General features: G+C 42.4%; 2 protein-coding genes and 2 long non-coding RNA genes across 10 annotated transcripts; 3 read left to right on the top strand and 1 right to left on the bottom strand.

Moving 5' to 3' along the window:
• Positions 1-1,418: 1,418 nt before the first annotated feature.
• On the bottom strand, positions 1,419-8,653 carry LOC111973713 (arrestin domain-containing protein 3). Its single transcript, XM_024001098.2, has 7 exons — positions 8,150-8,653; positions 5,848-5,929; positions 5,524-5,671; positions 4,490-4,592; positions 4,071-4,327; positions 2,146-2,448; positions 1,419-2,010 (listed from the first exon to the last, which is right to left on the bottom strand). The coding sequence occupies exons 1-7, from the start codon at positions 8,427-8,429 to the stop codon at positions 1,942-1,944; spliced, it is 1,242 nt and encodes a 413-aa protein (XP_023856866.1). The 5' UTR covers positions 8,430-8,653; the 3' UTR covers positions 1,419-1,941.
• Positions 2,957-3,889, top strand: LOC139028778 (uncharacterized). 4 transcript variants are annotated; one of them, XR_011480980.1, is made up of 3 exons: positions 2,957-3,030; positions 3,597-3,674; positions 3,817-3,889. It is a non-coding gene; the product is annotated as an uncharacterized lncRNA (long non-coding RNA). The 4 variants fall into 4 exon arrangements; XR_011480978.1 differs by having other exon boundaries at positions 3,016-3,049; positions 3,588-3,674; XR_011480981.1 differs by lacking the exon at positions 2,957-3,030 and adding an exon at positions 3,472-3,514.
• LOC139028779 (uncharacterized) lies at positions 3,184-3,448 on the top strand. Its single transcript, XR_011480982.1, has 3 exons — positions 3,184-3,201; positions 3,336-3,355; positions 3,386-3,448. It is a non-coding gene; the product is annotated as an uncharacterized lncRNA (long non-coding RNA).
• Positions 8,654-9,692: 1,039 nt separating the features above from the next.
• gkap1 (G kinase anchoring protein 1) lies at positions 9,693-17,184 on the top strand. Of its 4 annotated transcripts, none has more exons than XM_024002597.2 (13): positions 9,693-9,806; positions 12,597-12,842; positions 12,978-13,136; positions 13,572-13,649; positions 13,780-13,912; positions 14,732-14,757; positions 14,944-15,090; positions 15,228-15,314; positions 15,475-15,538; positions 15,651-15,721; positions 15,801-15,881; positions 16,486-16,521; positions 16,826-17,064. In XM_024002597.2, exons 2-13 carry the CDS (start codon positions 12,615-12,617, stop codon positions 16,865-16,867), a joined length of 1,152 nt encoding a protein of 383 aa, XP_023858365.1. In that variant the 5' UTR covers positions 9,693-9,806; positions 12,597-12,614; the 3' UTR covers positions 16,868-17,064. The 4 variants fall into 4 exon arrangements, with proteins under 4 accessions (XP_023858365.1, XP_023858364.1, XP_023858367.1 ...); XM_024002596.2 differs by having other exon boundaries at positions 9,731-9,812; XM_024002598.2 differs by having other exon boundaries at positions 9,734-9,806; positions 12,607-12,842.
• The last annotated feature ends 888 nt before the right edge of the window (positions 17,185-18,072 follow it).

Below are 18,072 nucleotides of genomic sequence, written 5' to 3'. Positions count from 1 at the left end.
ATATAGTGGAGGCTGGTGGGAGGAACTATAGGAGGGGCTTATTATAATGGCTGGAATGGAATAAAAGGAACGGGGTCAAACATGTGGTTTCCATGTGTTTGATACCCTTCCATTAATTCCATTCCATCCATTACAATGAGCCCATCCTCCTATAGCTCCTCCCACCAGCCTCCATTATTCCCCAGCAGTTTGCCAGACTGGGTTTGCATCTGCCCCATTTTTAGAAGCAGATCATACTATGTACTCTTACTTTTTTTACATATATAATTCTAGCATTTCAGTCTTCACTGGTCTGGAAAATGAAGTAGTTGGTGAATGAAGTCGGCAAGTGTAGCAAGGACAAAAAGGGAATGTTGTTGGTCTTCGGAAGCTACCTTGCTGCTCCGTGTATTTCTCTTCTCTCTTGTTTTGGTAATATACTATTTTAAAATATGAGAAATCATCATTTTACTATTTCAAACAGTGCAATTAAAACATCTTGTTTTTTGTTTTTTTTGCCAAGTGAGAAGACCACCCATTACAGTGTTTCTTTGCCCGTATGTAAGCCTGCGTCGCTCTGTGCTGTGAGTAGAGGGACGGGGACACTGAGGATGGGCATTCTAATATGTCCCACACGCACGYRTACACACACTCACAAGTCTCTGCATCTAATGCTCTACTTGAGTGGCAAGTGCTGGCCTGACGCTCTTCTACTCCAGAACACAGTGCAACATAAACACAAAGCAACATATGATTGGATCGAAGGCATTCTAAGTTTGGAACTAAATCAGAAGACATAATCTAGTAAAGTAAAAAGGAAGCCAACTGAGGAGACATTAAAAAATAGCTTTTGAATGGAGAGTGTGCTGCTGCTTTCAAGTCCTGTCTACACGTCATTAAGGAAATGAGACCAAGAAAAAGAACATCTTAAAACAGATTATACAAGGTCAGTGCATTGTTTCTGTCCTTTTCAGTCTTGCGTTCCCCCAAGTATCTATGTTCTCTGCGTTGTTCGAAGTTGTGCAGATAAGGAGTCTAGGCGTTGAGCCTGCAGTCTCTTTCGTCCAGCATGTTACTAGGCTGAAAAAAAAAATTGGGATTCTTTTTTCTTCTTCAAAATGGAACTACACAACTTAAGCCAAGAATAACATGTGCAAAAATCCCTCATGAGACAGGAGGGTAGTCTCTCTGCTGCTGAGCTCTTCAGACAGGAGGAGGGTAGTCTCTCTGCTGCTGAGCTCTTCAGACAGGAGGAGGGTAGTCTCTCTGCTGCCAGCTCCTTCAGACAGGAGGAAGGTAGTCTCTCTGCTGCTGAGCTCTTCAGACAGAGAAGGTAGTCTCTCTGCGCTGTCAGCTCTTCAGACAGGAGGAGGGTAGTCTCTCTGCTGCTCAGCTCTTCAGACAGGAGGAGGGTAGCTCTTCAGACAGGAAGAAGGTAGTCTCTCTGCTGCTGAGCTCTTCAGACAGGAAGAAGGTAGTCTCTCTGCTGCTGAGCTCTTCAGACAGTGGTGCTTATATTGTTTTCTCTTCTTCCTGTTTCTTCTTCTGCTCAGATCTCGTCATGACAGTTCTGCTCTGTGTGAGAGCCATGTCTGTATGCCGTGGTTACAGAAGAAAGCAGGATATTAAGAGCTATAGGCAGACAGGGACCTGGCACGGCATCATCACTCCACCAAGGCTGTCTCCACTACAGGGGTTTCTTTTTTCACAGGTCAGGTGTGTGTTTGTCTAGCCGTGCCCCGGCCAGGCAGGCTGCCAGGAAGTGTTCCCGTATTGACTTCCTGTGCCTCTCTCTGTGGGAGGGGCTTCGTTCAACCGTGGTATCGTCCATGTTTGTTTCTTTGTTTTGTTTTCTCTCAACATCGACGGTGGCGTGCGAACGCTGTCGCTGGGGGGGGAAAAACAAAAACAGAGCTGACTAGAAACGCCCGAAACATCTCCGGGCGGGGCTCTGAGCTTCCTTCAGCGTGATGGACAGGTGTCAGACCTCCTCTCCTCTGTCCGGCTGGCTTGATCAGGATTGGGATCAACCTGGCGGAAGTGAAGGAAACACTGCTTTAATGACTGGAACGGCACCTCTCGGCTACCAGACTTGAATATGTTCACTAAGTGCAGTGTGTAAAATAGTTAGTCTTAGTAGTGGGTGTACGTTTTGCTGATGCGTACCTCAGAGTAGAGAGGAGGGGGCTGGAAGCGGAACTCCTGGATGTAGGCAAAGAGTGATCCCTCCAACTCATCCCTGGCTGAGGTCACCTCCAGGCTCCGTCTCTGCTCCTCTGTCATGATCTCGGCATAGCTTGGTGGGGCTTCAGGACGCTCTGGCAGGGCCATGCCTAGCCAGCTCATGGTCATGCTGCACTGGCTGCTGACACTGGAGGTGCGGCTGCCGACGGGGTGCAGCGGGATGGTGCCGATGATCAGTGGCAGGTTCAGAGACAGGTTCATGGCTCCGGGGATGTCCACGTACACCTGGAAAGGGTGAGCAGCACACAACAGAGGRTAAGTACTGTAGCTCCACCTTCACTGAACAACACACCTGTGTGATCTACAGTGTTACACTCCTTCTGTATGGGAGGTAATCTCATGTAGGTGTTCCACTGATGCAAGGGAAAGCCTGAAGCAGTCTGTTGACAGGGTATAGAGGTCATTAGCACCTCTAAGACAACTGTTGCCACAGATATTCTAGACTCATCCTCTTATGGAGAGAACACCTGGTACAATGACAATGTCTTTGCCAAAGCTACCTAGGTCACAGTGGGAAACTTAAGAGAGCTTTCTAGGAACTCAAGAAACCTTTGGAAATGTGCCTAGTACCAATGTGATATGTGGCCCATAATAGTGTCTTGACATTTTACATCACTCCATATTTATATGTCCAGATTTACCTCAACGTGACGGAATCTGTTGACAATTGTCACCACCACATTGGAGATGAGTAATTGGATAGAGAAAGAGAAGGTGAGAGGGAGAAAGAGATGGTGAGAGGGAGAAGGAGAAAGAGGAGGTGAGAGGGAGAGGGAGAGAAGAGAAGGTGATAGGGAGAAAGAGAAGGTGAGAGGGAGAAAGAAAGGTGAGAGGGAGAGAGAGAAGGTGAGTGAGGAAGAGAGGTGAGTGAGAGAGAGAAGGTGATAGGGAGAAAAGAGAAGGTGAGAGGAGAAAGAGAAGGTGAGGAGAGAGAGAAGGTGAGTGAGAGAGAGAAGGTGAGTGAGGGAGAAAGAGAAGGTGAGAGGGGAGGAAGAAGAGAAGGTGAGAGGGGGAGGGAGAAAGAGAAGGTGAAGGAGAAGAGAAGGGAGAGGGAGAAGGAGGAGGAGAGAAGAAGGTGAGTGAGAGAGAGAAGGTGGAGGGTGAGGGAGAAGGTGAGAAGGAGAAAGAGAAGGTGAGAGGGAGAGAGAGAGAGAAAGAGAAGGTGAGAGGGAGAAGAGAAAGGTGAGGGAGAGAGAGAAGGTGAGTGAGAGAGAGAAGGTGAGAGGGTGAGGGAGAAAGAGTGAGAGAGGAGAAAGAGAAGGTGAGAGGGAGAGAGAGAGAGAAAGAGAAGGTGAGAGGGAGAAAAGAGAAGGTGAGAGAAAGAAGAGAGGTGAGTGAGAGAGAGAAGGTGAGAGGGTGAGGAGAAAGAGAAGGTGAGAGAGAGAAAGAGAAGGTGAGAGGGAGAAAGAGAAGGTGAGAGGAAGAGAGAGAAGGTGAGGGAGAGAGAGAAGGTGAGTGAGAGAGAGAGGTGAAGAGGGTGAGGGAGAAAGAAGAGGGTGGAGGGGAGAGAAGAAGAGAAGGTGAGAGAGAAAGAGAAGGTGAAGAGAGAAAGAGAGGTGAGAGAGAAAGAGAAGGTGAAGGAAGAGAGAGAAGGTGAGAGGGTGAGGGAGAAAGAGAAGGTGAGAGGGAGAGAGAGGGAAAGAAAATGTGAGAGGGAGAGAGAGAAAGAGAAGGTGAGAGGGAGAAAGAGAAGGTGAGAGGGAGAAAGAGAAGGTGAGAGGGAGAAAGAGAAGGTGAGAGGGAGAAAGAGAAGGTGAGAGGGAGAAAGAGAAGGTCAGAGGGAGAAAGAGAAGGTCAGAGGGAGAAAGAGGAAGAGAGGGTCTGCCCAGATCAGTAGCTGTACTCACCATGAGAGAATACTCCACTCGGATGATGCTGCAGTTCAAGATGGAGGGAGAGACAGGGGGGATCTTCAGCATTTTGCCACTCCACGTCTCCGTCTTGCCTGAGGACAGCGACTCCCCTCGGAGGTTGGCCACCAGCTGTTTGACCTCCTTCAGTTTACCTTTGGCTTTGAAGGTCTGTGTTTGGTAAATGGCTGCCTTTGGCACGACCATGCGAGAGGAACAATTCTCGATCTCGGCAAAGATCTGAATCGACTCTCCTGCAAARACAAGAAAGAAGAAGTTTAGTTAAATCGGTCCGAAGATCTTTCGATTGAGATGTCATGATCAAACATAATATAGCAGTCATCTGTAGTTATTTACCTACAAGAGTGTCAAATTACTAATCAATTAGAGTGACAGAGTCAGGGTGTTCTCCTCACCTGGGGTATATCCCTTCCTTTCGATTTTGGCACTTAAGGAGATTGGACCTGAGGTGCAGAACCAGCAGCATAAAGTCTTGTCTTTCGTACCTGCCTGGGGTGACTGTGAAACAGACAGAGAGAACAGCGGAATGTAAGAGCTTGAGAATCTGGCTTCCTTATTCCTCTTCTCAATCATCCCCGGGGGGGGGGGGGCTGACAGAAAGACACACCTCTTTCAGTTAACACAATGACCCACAGCACCTGAGGCCCGTCACTCAAAAACATGGAGAAAAMCAGTTTTTCTTTCCATAAACCCGGAAGACATGTTTAGGCAGTAGAGGTCATCACCATACTAARTGGCTGTCACAGAACATTACAGATCAATTCACCCTCAACTGTCATTTAACATCAATACATGACCAACAACACTGCTTTGTTTGAACCATGTTTTGAATGTGTTGATTTCTCTACTTTACCAACTGATCAGAACATAATCTCTGTTAGGTTTAATTGTTTTAATTGAACCTTTATTGAACTAGGCAAGTCAGTTTAAGAACAAATTCTTATTTACAATGACGGCCTACCGCGGCCAAACCCAGAATCGAACCAGGGACTGTAGTGACGCCTCTTGCACTAAGATGCAGTGCCTTAGACCGCTGCGCCACTCGGGAGCGTATGGCCCAACTGAGGGGTTTTTCACAAGCCATGTCCACTGGTGTCATCTGTGCTATGGGTTTGGGGTCCTCTAGTAAAATAAAATGTGTGACTAGCACATTCTGCCACAACAATAACAGAGGCGCTGGCAGCCATGACACCAAATCAGATTACAACCAATGAAAAGCAAGGTGCCTGAGTGATGGCATTTGCTAATTCTTTCTATATCTAGGCAACATCTGTAACTAAGCACTTGTCATTCTTCCACCTTTAAGTCTCTMTCTTGGCTACCAATGGAAATAGATCTCTGCTGCCCACTGAACCATTGAACAAGACCCTAAAAGTTCACAACGCATAAACTTACAGACACTGTACAGGAGACAGATCCGTGAGCTCACCAGGAGTAAAGGAGTGTTTATGTCGATGTGTTCAAACACTGTGAATTCTTTCTTGGTCTTCATGGGCAGAAACCATGGCCTGTGTAGCTCGGCCTTCACCCAGTAACGCACGCTGCCGTGCTTCCCTTCCAACGAGGTAGCCAGAGGTCTGTGAGAGATAAGAGAGGGGACAGAGAGAGACAAGGGGGTAAAAAACAGGTCATTTTTGGAAAACATAAAGCCAGCCTCTAGCGCAATCTTCAGCTAAGGAAAGACAAAAGGATATTAAAATAKATWWTTTTTTCCTTAAGTCAGTTTTTTGATAAGTTAAGTGGATATACTCACGTCTGTGGAAGCTCAAGGCTGAATGCATACTCGTGTCTTCCTGAATGGATAGTGGTGAGTCCTTCTTCTGAGTTGTCCTCATCTGAAACAACAGAAGGACAATATTCCAACACATGTATACCATACCTGGGAAATATGCAGTATGACGTCACCTACGTATTACAACACAGATATAACATACAGATAACACACAATAACACAACAGAGAGCACAATATAACTATTATTATCATTATTGGACACCAGGAAGGCACTGAAAGGTCTGTAATATGAGAATGATGAGAGAAAAATATTAAAATGTGAAATGATGATCTCTGCAATTAAAGATGATCTTTCTAGAAACATATTTACTTATCTAGCAAAAACCTTAAAGTCCTGATCAATAACACTGACACATTGTGTAAGTCAGTATTGATAGAGAGAACATATATAATATATATTGTTTAATAGAAGCCCCAATTATGAACTGTAAAATATATCATCTAATTCTTATTACTCTGAAAGTATGGATTATTCCGTATGTAGTGTAATATGGAGAGACGAGTTTGGTGTTGTGTAATTAATTACGCATTATATGATCCGTACGAAAATATATCTTGCTGTGTGCTATTTGAAAGCAACGCGCTATAGAGCGGGATCTCGGTTTCCTCTAGCTCAGCAATCCTCCCAGCMTTAGCAGCAGCGGAGTCGTGGTAAACAACTGCCGAGCTGTCACTCAAAAGCAGACTGGAGCAGGAGGAGACCGGCCTAAACCGGAGCGAGCAGCTTCCCCAACCCGGCTCTCTCATTATGCATTCACTGTGCGGCATTCAGTCAGTGGTTCACTATCAGGGACAACCCCCTCAAGATCTGAAGCGTGTAAATTACTGCAGCATGGACCAGGGATTGTAAGAGACAGGAAAGAGGAATGAAAAAGACGACAGACAATGAAGCAATTCAATTAATTAAACCTTTATTAAGCGCCACTGATATCCATAAACTACATACATTATTTTAATAAAGCCACAGAGGAAGGCATTGACCATTTCAAGAAACSGAATCAAACTATTCAACAATTGATATAAAACATTAACAACATATGCATATATTATTCCCCATACAGAGACAGATCAAATACATTATTTTCATCATGRAGAAACAAATTACAGTCTGTAAACTCATTATTAAATCAGCTAAAAKATCTACTACGTACATTAGCAACAGACTAACAAACCTTTTCTACTGCTTAGGACCACCGAGTTTCAGTGGTGTAAATTGAAAGTGAACAAAAACAAATAGGCTAAAGTGTTGTGCGTTCAGATAGGCTTGGTAATTGTACAACTTCTACTTCATAGCCAAGTGCAGGACTTATGCACCATTCATTTGATATCTGAATGTTGCTTATAATAGGCTACATATTAGCACTAAACACTAGACATGCCGACACACGAAGGCATAAAATAAATGGAACGAATGCTATTTTTCTTTTTATGTGACTTTGTAACCTTGTGCTGGCAGGTCGGATAAGTTGCAGGTTTCTCTGTCACTTTCCGCAAAAGCATTAGGTCATTGGAAGACACATGAGCACTTCAGCCAATCAACGGAGAGAAAGCACAGTCCCTTAAACCCCCACACATCCAGTTTCTGAACAGGATTGAACCGCTTTGAACAATGGGTGGAAACTTAAGAAAAGCTTCAATGTTAAACATGACAAGATCGCTCGATAAAAACGATTTTTTTAGTAAAACTACAAATATGTAAACGGAGACTGCTTATGTACCTCAATGTACTGTGTTGATTAAACATTGTAATTTATATCATTGTTATAATAGGCTAAAATGAAGGAAGGATAGAGACCACTGTCATTCAGTCTGCAGCTCAGACATTGCTAACTTAATAGACTTTATTAATAATGTAGGCCTTTTCAAGCACCGGCTAATTCTAAAGTATCATGATAAAATAAATTCCCATATTTTAAATGATTTAATTGAAAAATATCCTACCGTAGTTTTAAATGTCTCGAGGAGAATTTGACCTGCAAGACATGCATGTGCCGATATGCATGTGTTATAGCCAGTAAAAAAAAACAAATAAAAAGGTGTGGTGATTGTGATGCTGGTTCATAGATCGTCCCCAATCTTTATCTGTTATGCATTCAATTGTGTTCATTATTAGCCAGTCTGTAACGTATAGCGTTAGGTTGACAGCACAACAGCATCCTCTGTGAGGAACCTCAAGACCCACAATGACTAGCCTACACAGAGCATCTCAGGAAAGAAGGTGATTTCTTTAGCTACAAATATGGTTGTATTAGGCTATCTTACCTCTTTCATGTCCAATTAGGATGTCTCTATGGTTTAGATATTCCACTTCTTCTGTGTAATTTTGCGTATAGGCAGTGTTAGATCCAGCATTTCGGGATTCAGTCCAACGAACTTTTGCAAATCCCTTTGCTTGAATTTTAAGAGATTTCACACGGATTTCTCCGGTGACTTCGATGATAACCCTACCTGAGACGGAGTCCCCGCTTGCGAAAACGGGGACATTGCTGTCATTGAGACAGTCGTAGGTTACGGTGAAGCTCTTTACCTTTCCTAGCACCATGGTGGAAAAATATCTACCTACAAATAAAAATCTATGAAAAATWATCTCATAAGAAAAAATGTAGTATTCTAACACTGATCAATATCTTTGCCCTGCAAAAGCAGTGGGCATGATCAGTGCTTTCTTTGACAACAGTACATTGAGATGTGAAGGCTAATAACAGCAGTGGGTGCTGCTATCGTCCGCCCTTCCGCGCGTTGGTCTCTAGTCAAAGACAAGGAACTTTCGTCGCTCAGCTCACTTTAAGCGAGGATTTTGTGAAAAACAACCTATAGAGCATGCGCAAAACTTTATCTGCCCTCACCTTCCGCCTAATGAAACAAGGAAGAGAGCTGAGGCAGTGAGCCAAATAACAAGTTTGGTTAAACAGCTGATAGTATTGCAAGAGCAGCCAAGCATCCAGTGTAAATAATTCGAGTTTAATGTTCACCCTATAAAAAATGTGATTAGGTTGATTAAATAACCTTTTACCAAACAAACCTGTCACTATGTTGGTAGGCCTATAATACAACACTGGCCTAGCCTACTCCCTCATATAGGCTAATTAATAAAAAAAATCCGGAGTATGTGTATATGACAAACATATTGTTTATTAATACATTTTACACATGACATAGCCTAGGCTACAGCGCATCTTAGTAACATCATACGCTATTATGTAGGGACTACACCTATGCACAACTAAATCTATGAATAGGCCTAAACCTGTCGCTAGTGGACTCGACAGCGTTTCAAATTTAACAATTTGATCACATTAAAATCGAAATAATAGCTACACAAAGACGGGCTTGGTTTGAGTCAAACGATGATCTGGTGGCATTGCAGACTTTGACGCACGAGACGCCATCTCGTGGATATCGTTGTCAATGGGTGCAAGCTCGCAGACATGACAGGACACCTGTTGAATGTTGGCTACATATACCAATTTCAAGAGSCCGAGGTGGCACAATGCATATTTAGAAAATCCCTAACTAATAAATAACATAAGCACGGATAATTAAAGTACAATTCTAAATGATGGAGGCGCCGACCATGATTATACTGCCAGGAAACATTGTATGATTAAACTTCTTGTGGATACTGAAAACGAGTGGTCCTGACCTGAAGAATGCTGTATAAATAAGCAGATCGTCAATCGCGATACAATGTATGATGATGATCATCATGAATGGTACCATGTTGCTGTCATGAATACAGTGTCGTGGAAAAGTAGACCTCTGTCTCCATCTTCTGTTTAAGGGAAGTCAACATTTTATGAGCCGCTCCATACTGCATATTACCCCTTTTTTTTCTTGCAGAACACATTTTGAGCAACTGGGCCACCATAGGTACTTTAGTAACTGGAAGTGGTGAACGTGTGGTTATCTACTCGAACAGGTGAAAGTATGTTTTTAATTCTCTTTTTTAAAATAATTATTTTCCCCTCGGTACAAGGGGTACAATATTTTAATAATCAGATTTCTAAATTATAAAAGCATTTTAGTTTGTCATACATACGAGCTACATCATTGGTATGGATGCATTGTAGCTAATATGCTATCCAGCTAGAACTATTATATCTAACGTTATATGACTGAGTTAGCTAGGCAACGACATTCGATGCTTTCTTTTGAACCAAGCTAATCGACGGACACTGTTTATTTCGGTAGTTAGCTAGCTAGATCTCCAATTATCTAATGCCCACTCCCCTCTGTGCCGTGTTGTATTATTAACGCTACACGTTGAAACGGTGTTAACCAACTAGCTAGTTAGCAGACATATTACTCGCACAACGTTGAAACCCAGTTGGTTAGCTAAAGCTACCTAACGTTAGTTGGCTAGCTAAACTGAAGAGAAGTGTCAGTGCGGGACAGGTAAGCCAGCAACAAGCTAGCCAGCTGTCCTTGTGAGTGACATGATAATGTCATGTAAGTTAGCTAACTAACGTTAGCTACTAGCAATAAACTCATTTGCATCCAGCTAGCTAGCCAGTCACTGAAGCCAGACTCAAGTGTTACGACTTTGCTTACTCAAATCTATGGCGACGGTTTGTATGGAACCTTCCTGTAATGCCAGATAATGTGATATAACCAAATATTTTTGGTGTSCCATTACTGGGCGTTACAGGAATGTTCCATACAAACAGTCGCCATAGATTTTTCAACTAATATGTCCTGTTGGCGACAGTGGTGGAAAAAGTACCCAATTGTCATGTTGAGTAAAAGTAAAGAGACCTTTAAAACTTMTTCGGGATCGGTGCCAATGCGATTAGCATGAGGTTGTAAGTAACAAGAACATTTGCCAGGACATAGACATATCTGTTATTGGCAGAAAGCTTACATTCTTGTTAATCTAACTGCACTGTCCAATTTACAGTAGCTATTATAGTGAAAGAATACCATGCTATTGTTTTTTAAAATACATTTGATTTTACATTTATTTAACTAGGCAAGTTAGTTAAAAACAAATTCTTATTTTCAATGACGGCCTAGGAACAGTGGGTTAACTGCCTTGTTCAGGGGCAGAACAACAGATTTTTACCTTGTCAGCGCGGGGATTCGGTCTTGCAAACTTTCGGTTACTAGTCCAACACTCTAACCACTAGGCTACCTGCCGCCTCGACCCGCTTGAGGAGAGTGCACAATTTTGAACATTAAAAGTTATTAATAAACAAATTTGGGCAGTCTTGGTACAACATTTTGAACATAAATCTAATGGTTCATTGGATCAGTCTAAAACGTTGCACATACACTGCTGCCATCTAGTGGCCAAAATCTAAATTGCACCTGGGCTGGAATATTACATTGGGGCATTTCTCTTGCGTTTCAAAGATGATGGTACCAAAAAAATATTAAAGAACGTTTTTTTTATTTTTTTTAATTATCTTTTCCAGATCTATTGTGTTCTCCTACATTTCACAAACTTCAAAGTGTTTCCTTTCAAATGCTACAGGCAGTTAGATTTGGGTATGTCATTTTAGGCGAAAATTGATAAAAAATTACTAAAGTGAAACTCACCCAGTAAATTACTACTRGAGTAAATGTYTAAAACTATTTGGTTTTAAATATACCTAAGTATCAAAAGTAAATGTAATTGCTAAAATATACTTAAGTATCAAATGTAAAACTATTTCAAWTTCCTTATATTAAGCAAACCAGACAGCCCCTGGCTATCTGTAAATAMAWTTTAAAAAACAAGAAAATGGTCCTATCTCCAACACTCTAACATCATTTACCAATTAAGCTTTTGTGTTTAGTGAGTCCGCCAGATCAGAAGCAGTAGGGAAGACCAAGGATGTTCTCTTGATAAGTGTGTGAATTTGACAATTTTCCTGTCCTGCTAAGCATTCAAAATGTATGGAGTAAAAAGTACAATATTTTCTTTAGGAATGTAGTGAAGTAAAAGTTGTCAAATATAAATAGTAAAGTACAGATACCCCCAAAAATGACTTAAAATAATTTTTACTTAATACTTTACGCCACTGCTTGGACGATACTTTCTTCTTTCTTGATTCTGTGAAAAAAGTACCTTTTAAAAATGTCAGTTTACATTTGGTTATACAAAAACCTGCGAAAACTCAAAGATATTAAATCTGTTTTGTACCAGAGAAGGAGGTTCCTTGCCATCTTAGCTGCCAGGCATCTAGCATTTCCCAGCATCTTTGCAGGAACTAGTCTTGTAGATGACAATGCAACCGAAACTAAGATCTACACACATGCAAGAGGCATATTTTGTTTTTATACAAAATATACAGAATTTTTGTAGAACCACCTACAACTGGAAACGGACATTTCTAAGATATTTTCTTCATTTTCGATTCCGTGAAAAAAGTATCAGCAAGAACAGGCTTTAGTTGAAAAATCTATGGCAGTTTGTATGGACCTTTCCTGTAACGCCCAGTAATGGACACCAAAAAACTCTACTATATCACATTATCTGGCATGCTATTTGTAGCTAACTCATACTAGGCTACACGGCAAAAGTAAAAAATGTCATTCAAAGGTCAGAAGTAGGCAGTCTAGCCTCTTGTAGAACCAGGCATTCACATTTGTGTCCGTTTTTCATATTTTATTTWGATTTGTTGCTGTAGTTTTACTGGAGAAATTTAGATTTTAATGGTTTTGTCGCTAAGCACGTTCCTAATTTGATGTGCATGTTTTCTTCCTGTGTGTATCTTATTGGSTTTAGTTGTGCACAGGTCAGCAGATGGCGTCAGCAATGATCTCCGTCCACACCACAGCCTCTCGCTTTGCCCTGCTCCAGGTCGACTCTGATTCGGACTCCGATTCAGAGTCAGGAAGGACTAAAGGCAGCCGGGACTCTGGAAAGACTCGGCCCGGGAAGACAACCGGGGGGAAATCCACCGCAAGCAACGACAAGAAGAAGGAAAAGAGGAAGAAGAAGAAAGAGCAGCAACAGAGCGAGGCCAATGAGGTGATTGGCAGAGGCATTTCAACTCCCTAGTCAACACCAATTTCTGGTGGTCCCATTGTCGGTTCTCAAAGGTTTCACTTTCACTAATTTACCTGAGCTTGAGGACTGATAATGACTCCTGTCTCCTGTCCCCAGTTAAGAAATCTTGCCTTTAAGAAGCTCCCTCAGAAGTCCTCTGCCCCGCCCCCCTCCCTGTCTCTGCAGGGTGTGGCCAATGAGCTGCTCCATCCCGCAGCAGGGGACCAAGCCATGCCCCCGGAAGGCTGGCAGCAATGGAAGCAAAGGGACAACCAGGTAGAACCTGACAGACACCCCTTAACTAAGAACAGAGCCCTGTCCAGAAACAACCTATCCCCCCCAGACACTTGTTGAGATCTGAGAGGATTGAATAGTTGTTATAAAAATGGTCCTGCTACTATATTACTAATACATTTTATTCATTTAGCAGACACTCTTATCAAGAGAGACTTACAAGAGCAATTAGGTTTAAGTGCCTTGCCCAAGGGCACATTGGTATATTTTAAACGCTAGGCTACATATCCCCCCCAAAAATCAGATCTATATTGATTGCTTAGTCCTTAACAGATAGGGGTTGTTTCTGAACAGGGCCCATGATAACACCTGACATGGTCATGAATGGACATGAGTATTGCTCATGGGTGTTCCCCTTTCCTGACAGTCCCCATCTGATCTATCCTTTATTTTTGTTTTTGTTTCTGCCAAATGCAGTTAACGAGCGARCTTTATGAGGCMGACCTGGAGAAGGCACTGATGATGAGTAAACTGGAGTTTGAGCAGCATAAACAGGTACCACGCTGCCCCCATCGCAGCACGCTGTTACTAAACATCTATTTGACAAAAATCTGAACCACGGAGGTGTAGATTAATGAATGTTCCATTTAAGCAGATGCTGTTCTTTTAAATTGCCTCCTGACAGGATGATGACGGCACAGACACTCCCTCTCCCAAGTCCCGAGGAGCAGCAGCGGGGAAGAAGGACAAGAAGAAGAACCAGCAGGGAAAAGACAAGAAGATGACGGTCTCTCTGAAGGACTTCCAGGCGGAGGGGGGTGAGACCACCAGTGGCAAACAGAGAGCTACACTTATGTTAACATTGAACACTGCCCAACATCATCAATACTGTGCCATCATAGCAGTAGCACTACTTGTTTAGCAATCCACTTYGAGCAGGTGCTGCGTAGATATGCTATAAATGTCTCACTGTTTTCTCAGTTGTCCCACTCATCTTATTATTCCGTTTTTTTATGACGTTCATGGGTTGCATGTTGAATCACACTATTGTTTGAAACGTTTGTTTTGAACTGATGCCCGACTGAGCATTCTACTCAATGCATTGTCAGTGAGTGCTGGTGAATTTTTTTATCAAAAGTGCATTACATTGGCTTGGAAATGCAATGAAATTCAAAAAGGACGCAAATAATTAGTAGGAAAACCTTTTGTCATAATATTGATGTCATCAGATTGACTTCAGTATAACGTTAACTAGCTAAGATTGAGGGGAGGCTAGCTAATGTTAGCATTGCTAGCTATTTTTGACGAACTTTGCTAGCTGATGACAACATTGCCATCAGTGTAAAGTAAAATTGACGACATGATAATGTTAGCAAAGTTGTTTCCTATTAAATGTTTTACTACTTTAGCAATGTTATCGTATTTCCAGGCACTATTGTGTAATTTAGACGAAACCGTAGACTAGGTTTGTCACTTTAGGGCACCACTGCAGCGCAGCAAGTAGAGGGCGGCTTGACAACGTTCATAACAATGGCATGACGTGACGGAGGTGCAACCTATGAATACTTGACATAAAAATAATTAATTCATACTTGACATGTTGTATTCTACTTAAAAAACATGATTCTCCTTTCCAGATCAGAGTAAGAAGCAGGAGAAAGAGGTAACGTTGTTTTACTCTGTGTTGAGCTTACTACAGTGCTTCGACAGAGTTTAAACCTGTCATGTGAGGATGAATGTGATGGAATGGTGGTGATATGACGTGAACTGGCGCAAATTGTCTAAGGTGTGTGTGTGTGTGTGTGATGTCATAATTCAAATTCTGAATCCATTGATGACATCACTCTAGGAGCCCAAACCCCCCGCACCTCCAGAAGACAAGTTCTTCAACAAGCTTGAGGATGACGTTAGCAAAATCGTACAGCAGGAAAAAAGACGTGAGCAGTTTTCTAACAGCACTGGCCTCGAGGTCACGACTTCAACAGAGCATGAACCGGTAAGGCCGACTGCAAATCTGTTTAGTGTAAAAAATCATTTTCGCAAAACGACCTTTGAGTGACTGCTGGTAAGACCATGGAGGTCAGTGTAACTTATCTCTCAGAGCCTAACTGTGACTCCCATCACACCTCTCAGGACCCTCGAACTGAGCAGCTAAAGGACGACCTGGAGAAGAAAGACCAAGAAATTGACAAGTTAAAGAAGGTCATTTCACAATGGGAGGTGAGTCATTGTAGRGATACTGGTACTAGGCTTTAATGGAGCATTCCTAAAAGACAAAGGACAGAATACTGCCATCAGCCATTTACAGTTGGTGTAAATCTATATGTGCGTATGAATCTATATGGTCCCCATGGGCTCCGCTCCTGATCTCAATCCTCAGGTGAAATACAAAGAAGTGAAAGCCAGAAACTCCCAGCTCCTGAAGATGCTGCAGCAGGGAGAGAGTGAGTACAGCTACTGCACTCCTAATTCAATCTGACTATACTGTAATCCAGTACTGATGCATTAGGTAGGCCTTCACGTTCTCATTCACTTATTCTCTCCCTTTCTCCACAGTGAAAGATAAAGCCGAGATCCTACTGCAGGTGGAAGAGCTTCTAAATATCAAAGAGGAGTTGTCTTCACAGGTGTGTGTGTCTCTCAAACCTTTCAACTTGCCATGCAAGGATGACGACCTCGTTGAATTACCTTTATTTCCCTCTCCAGGTGACATCACTACATGCCTCACTGGAACAAGAGAAGTCGAAAGTGAAAGGTTTACAAACAGATCAGCCAAAACACCATCAGGTAGAACGGCACATTACATACTCACACTTGCAAGTGGCACTTAATACAACACATATTTAGTTTAAAGCTGCAATATGTAGTGCTTTGGGCGACTTGACTAAATTCACATAGAAATGGGTGTTATAGATCTGTTGTTGAAATTACAGAAATTGGTTATTAGAAAAGCACAAACATAACATTTTCCATCGCATGTCATTCTCATTGAAAGCAAGTCTARGAAGCGGTACATCTGTTTTATGTGCGTTATTTCTATGCTTCCTGTTCTTAAGTTTTCTTTTTGTGTCTTTTACTTTCGGTTTTGTACAGCAGCTTCAAACAGCTGAAACAACAATATTTTTGGTTAAGGAAAATATATTACACAGTGGTTTAGATGGTACAATATTTCTYTACACTATACATAGTTTGTGACAAAACATTAGAATTTTTGCAACCAGGAAATGGCGGAGCGATTTTTACATAGTGCCTCTTTAACCATCGCTGTCTGATTTTAAAATCAGCAGCTCTCGCCTGGTTCTGAGAGAGGAGTTAGGGCTACAGTATTTGTTTGTTTTTACTGTTMAACCTGTGTAAAGCCGTGAGTCAAGTGTGTGTGCTCCCCTCTTAGATCAGCCAGGAAGTCACCCCTAGGAAGATTACCAAGGTAACAGTGCAGCTGCAGCAGTCCTCACTCTCCAGAACAGGACACTACTAGACTGACACAAAACTGAACCATTCACTTAGTCCAACTCACTACTATAAGTCTCTATGCTAACTAGTGTAGTTCAGTTGAAGGATGTTAGTTTGGTAACAACTTACAAGCCGGTCTTATCATATCATGAAATGCTGAATCTCTTGAGCTGTCTTAAGCCGTTGTAGACGGTCAAGACCCTGACAAGCTAACCACCAAACTACTGATGTAAGACACTGTACTCACTCCATACTTCCTGGTCTCCTCTGATTGGCAGGGAAACAGGAAGGGGAAAAAGGGTCCAGAGTCCGATCTATGAAGACYGCAGAAGGAAGAACATTGACTGCAAAAACAAACTAAGCCACTCCTATTCTTCAGGGTCTCCTTGTTTGTACTGTTATTCTCTACTGTCTTCATGCGTTATGCATGACTCGTATTACCACACACCAACTCCTGGATGTGTTGAACTGCAGAAGTCATGAAAAGGCTTTTAATAAAGGCTCTGATAAAGATACATTTCAAGTTGACTGACATCATCGCATCTCTTTTTCTGGTATGATGCCAAATGACAGGTGTGAAATTTGTTTGTTTTTCCCTTTCACTGCAAGGTAAATAAACAACTTTTCCAGTGTAAAATCATGTCTCATTGTGGTATTATTACTTCTATGTTCTAATGGTAGGCTACACCACAAGATGCTATATTTCTCCTATTTTTGATGCTAATGAGAGGTAGCATGTTTTAGTGTACCCTCATCTTCACTTGATTCATTCATRACAAATTACACTATATATACAAAAGTACGTGAACGCCCCTTCAAATGAGTGGATTTGGCTATTTCRGCCACACCCATTGCTGGCAGGTGTATAAAATTGAGCASATAACCATGCAATCTCCATAGACAAACATTGGCAGTAGAATGGCCTTACTGAAGAGCTCAGTGACTTTCAACGTGGYACTGTCATAGGATGCCAACTTTCCAACAAGTCAGTTWGTTAAATTTCTGCCCTGCTAGAGCTGCCCTGGTCAACTGTAAGTTATTGTGAAGTAGAAACGTCTAGGAGCAACAACGGCTCAGCCGTGAAGTGGTAGRCCACACAAGCTCATAGRACRGGACCGCTAAGTGCTTAAGCGGGTAAAAATAGTCTATCTGTTGCAACACTCACTACCATGTTCCAAACTGCCTCTGGAAGCAACATCCGCACAAGAACAGTTTGTCGGGAGATTCATGAAATGGGGTTCCATGGCAGCCACACACAAKYCTAAGATCACCATGTGGAATGCCAAGCATCGGCTGGAGTGGTGTAAAGCTTGCCGCCATTGGACTCTGGAGCAGTGTAAACGCGTTCTCTGACAAGTCCGGCGGACGAATCTGGGTTTGGCGGATGCCAGGATAACGCTACCTGCCCCAACGAATAGTGACAACTGTAAAGTTTGGTGGAGGAGGAATAATGGTCTGGTGAAATCTTAATGTTACAACATACAATGACATTCTAGAAGATTCTGTGCTTCCAACTTTGTGGCCA

The sequence above is a fragment of the Salvelinus sp. IW2-2015 genome, linkage group LG15, assembly GCF_002910315.2.
Source record: "Salvelinus sp. IW2-2015 linkage group LG15, ASM291031v2, whole genome shotgun sequence".
Lineage (NCBI taxonomy): Eukaryota > Metazoa > Chordata > Actinopteri > Salmoniformes > Salmonidae > Salvelinus > Salvelinus sp. IW2-2015.
The sequence above is the reverse complement of the archived record's forward strand: the minus strand, read 5'-3'. Positions and strand labels throughout refer to the sequence as shown.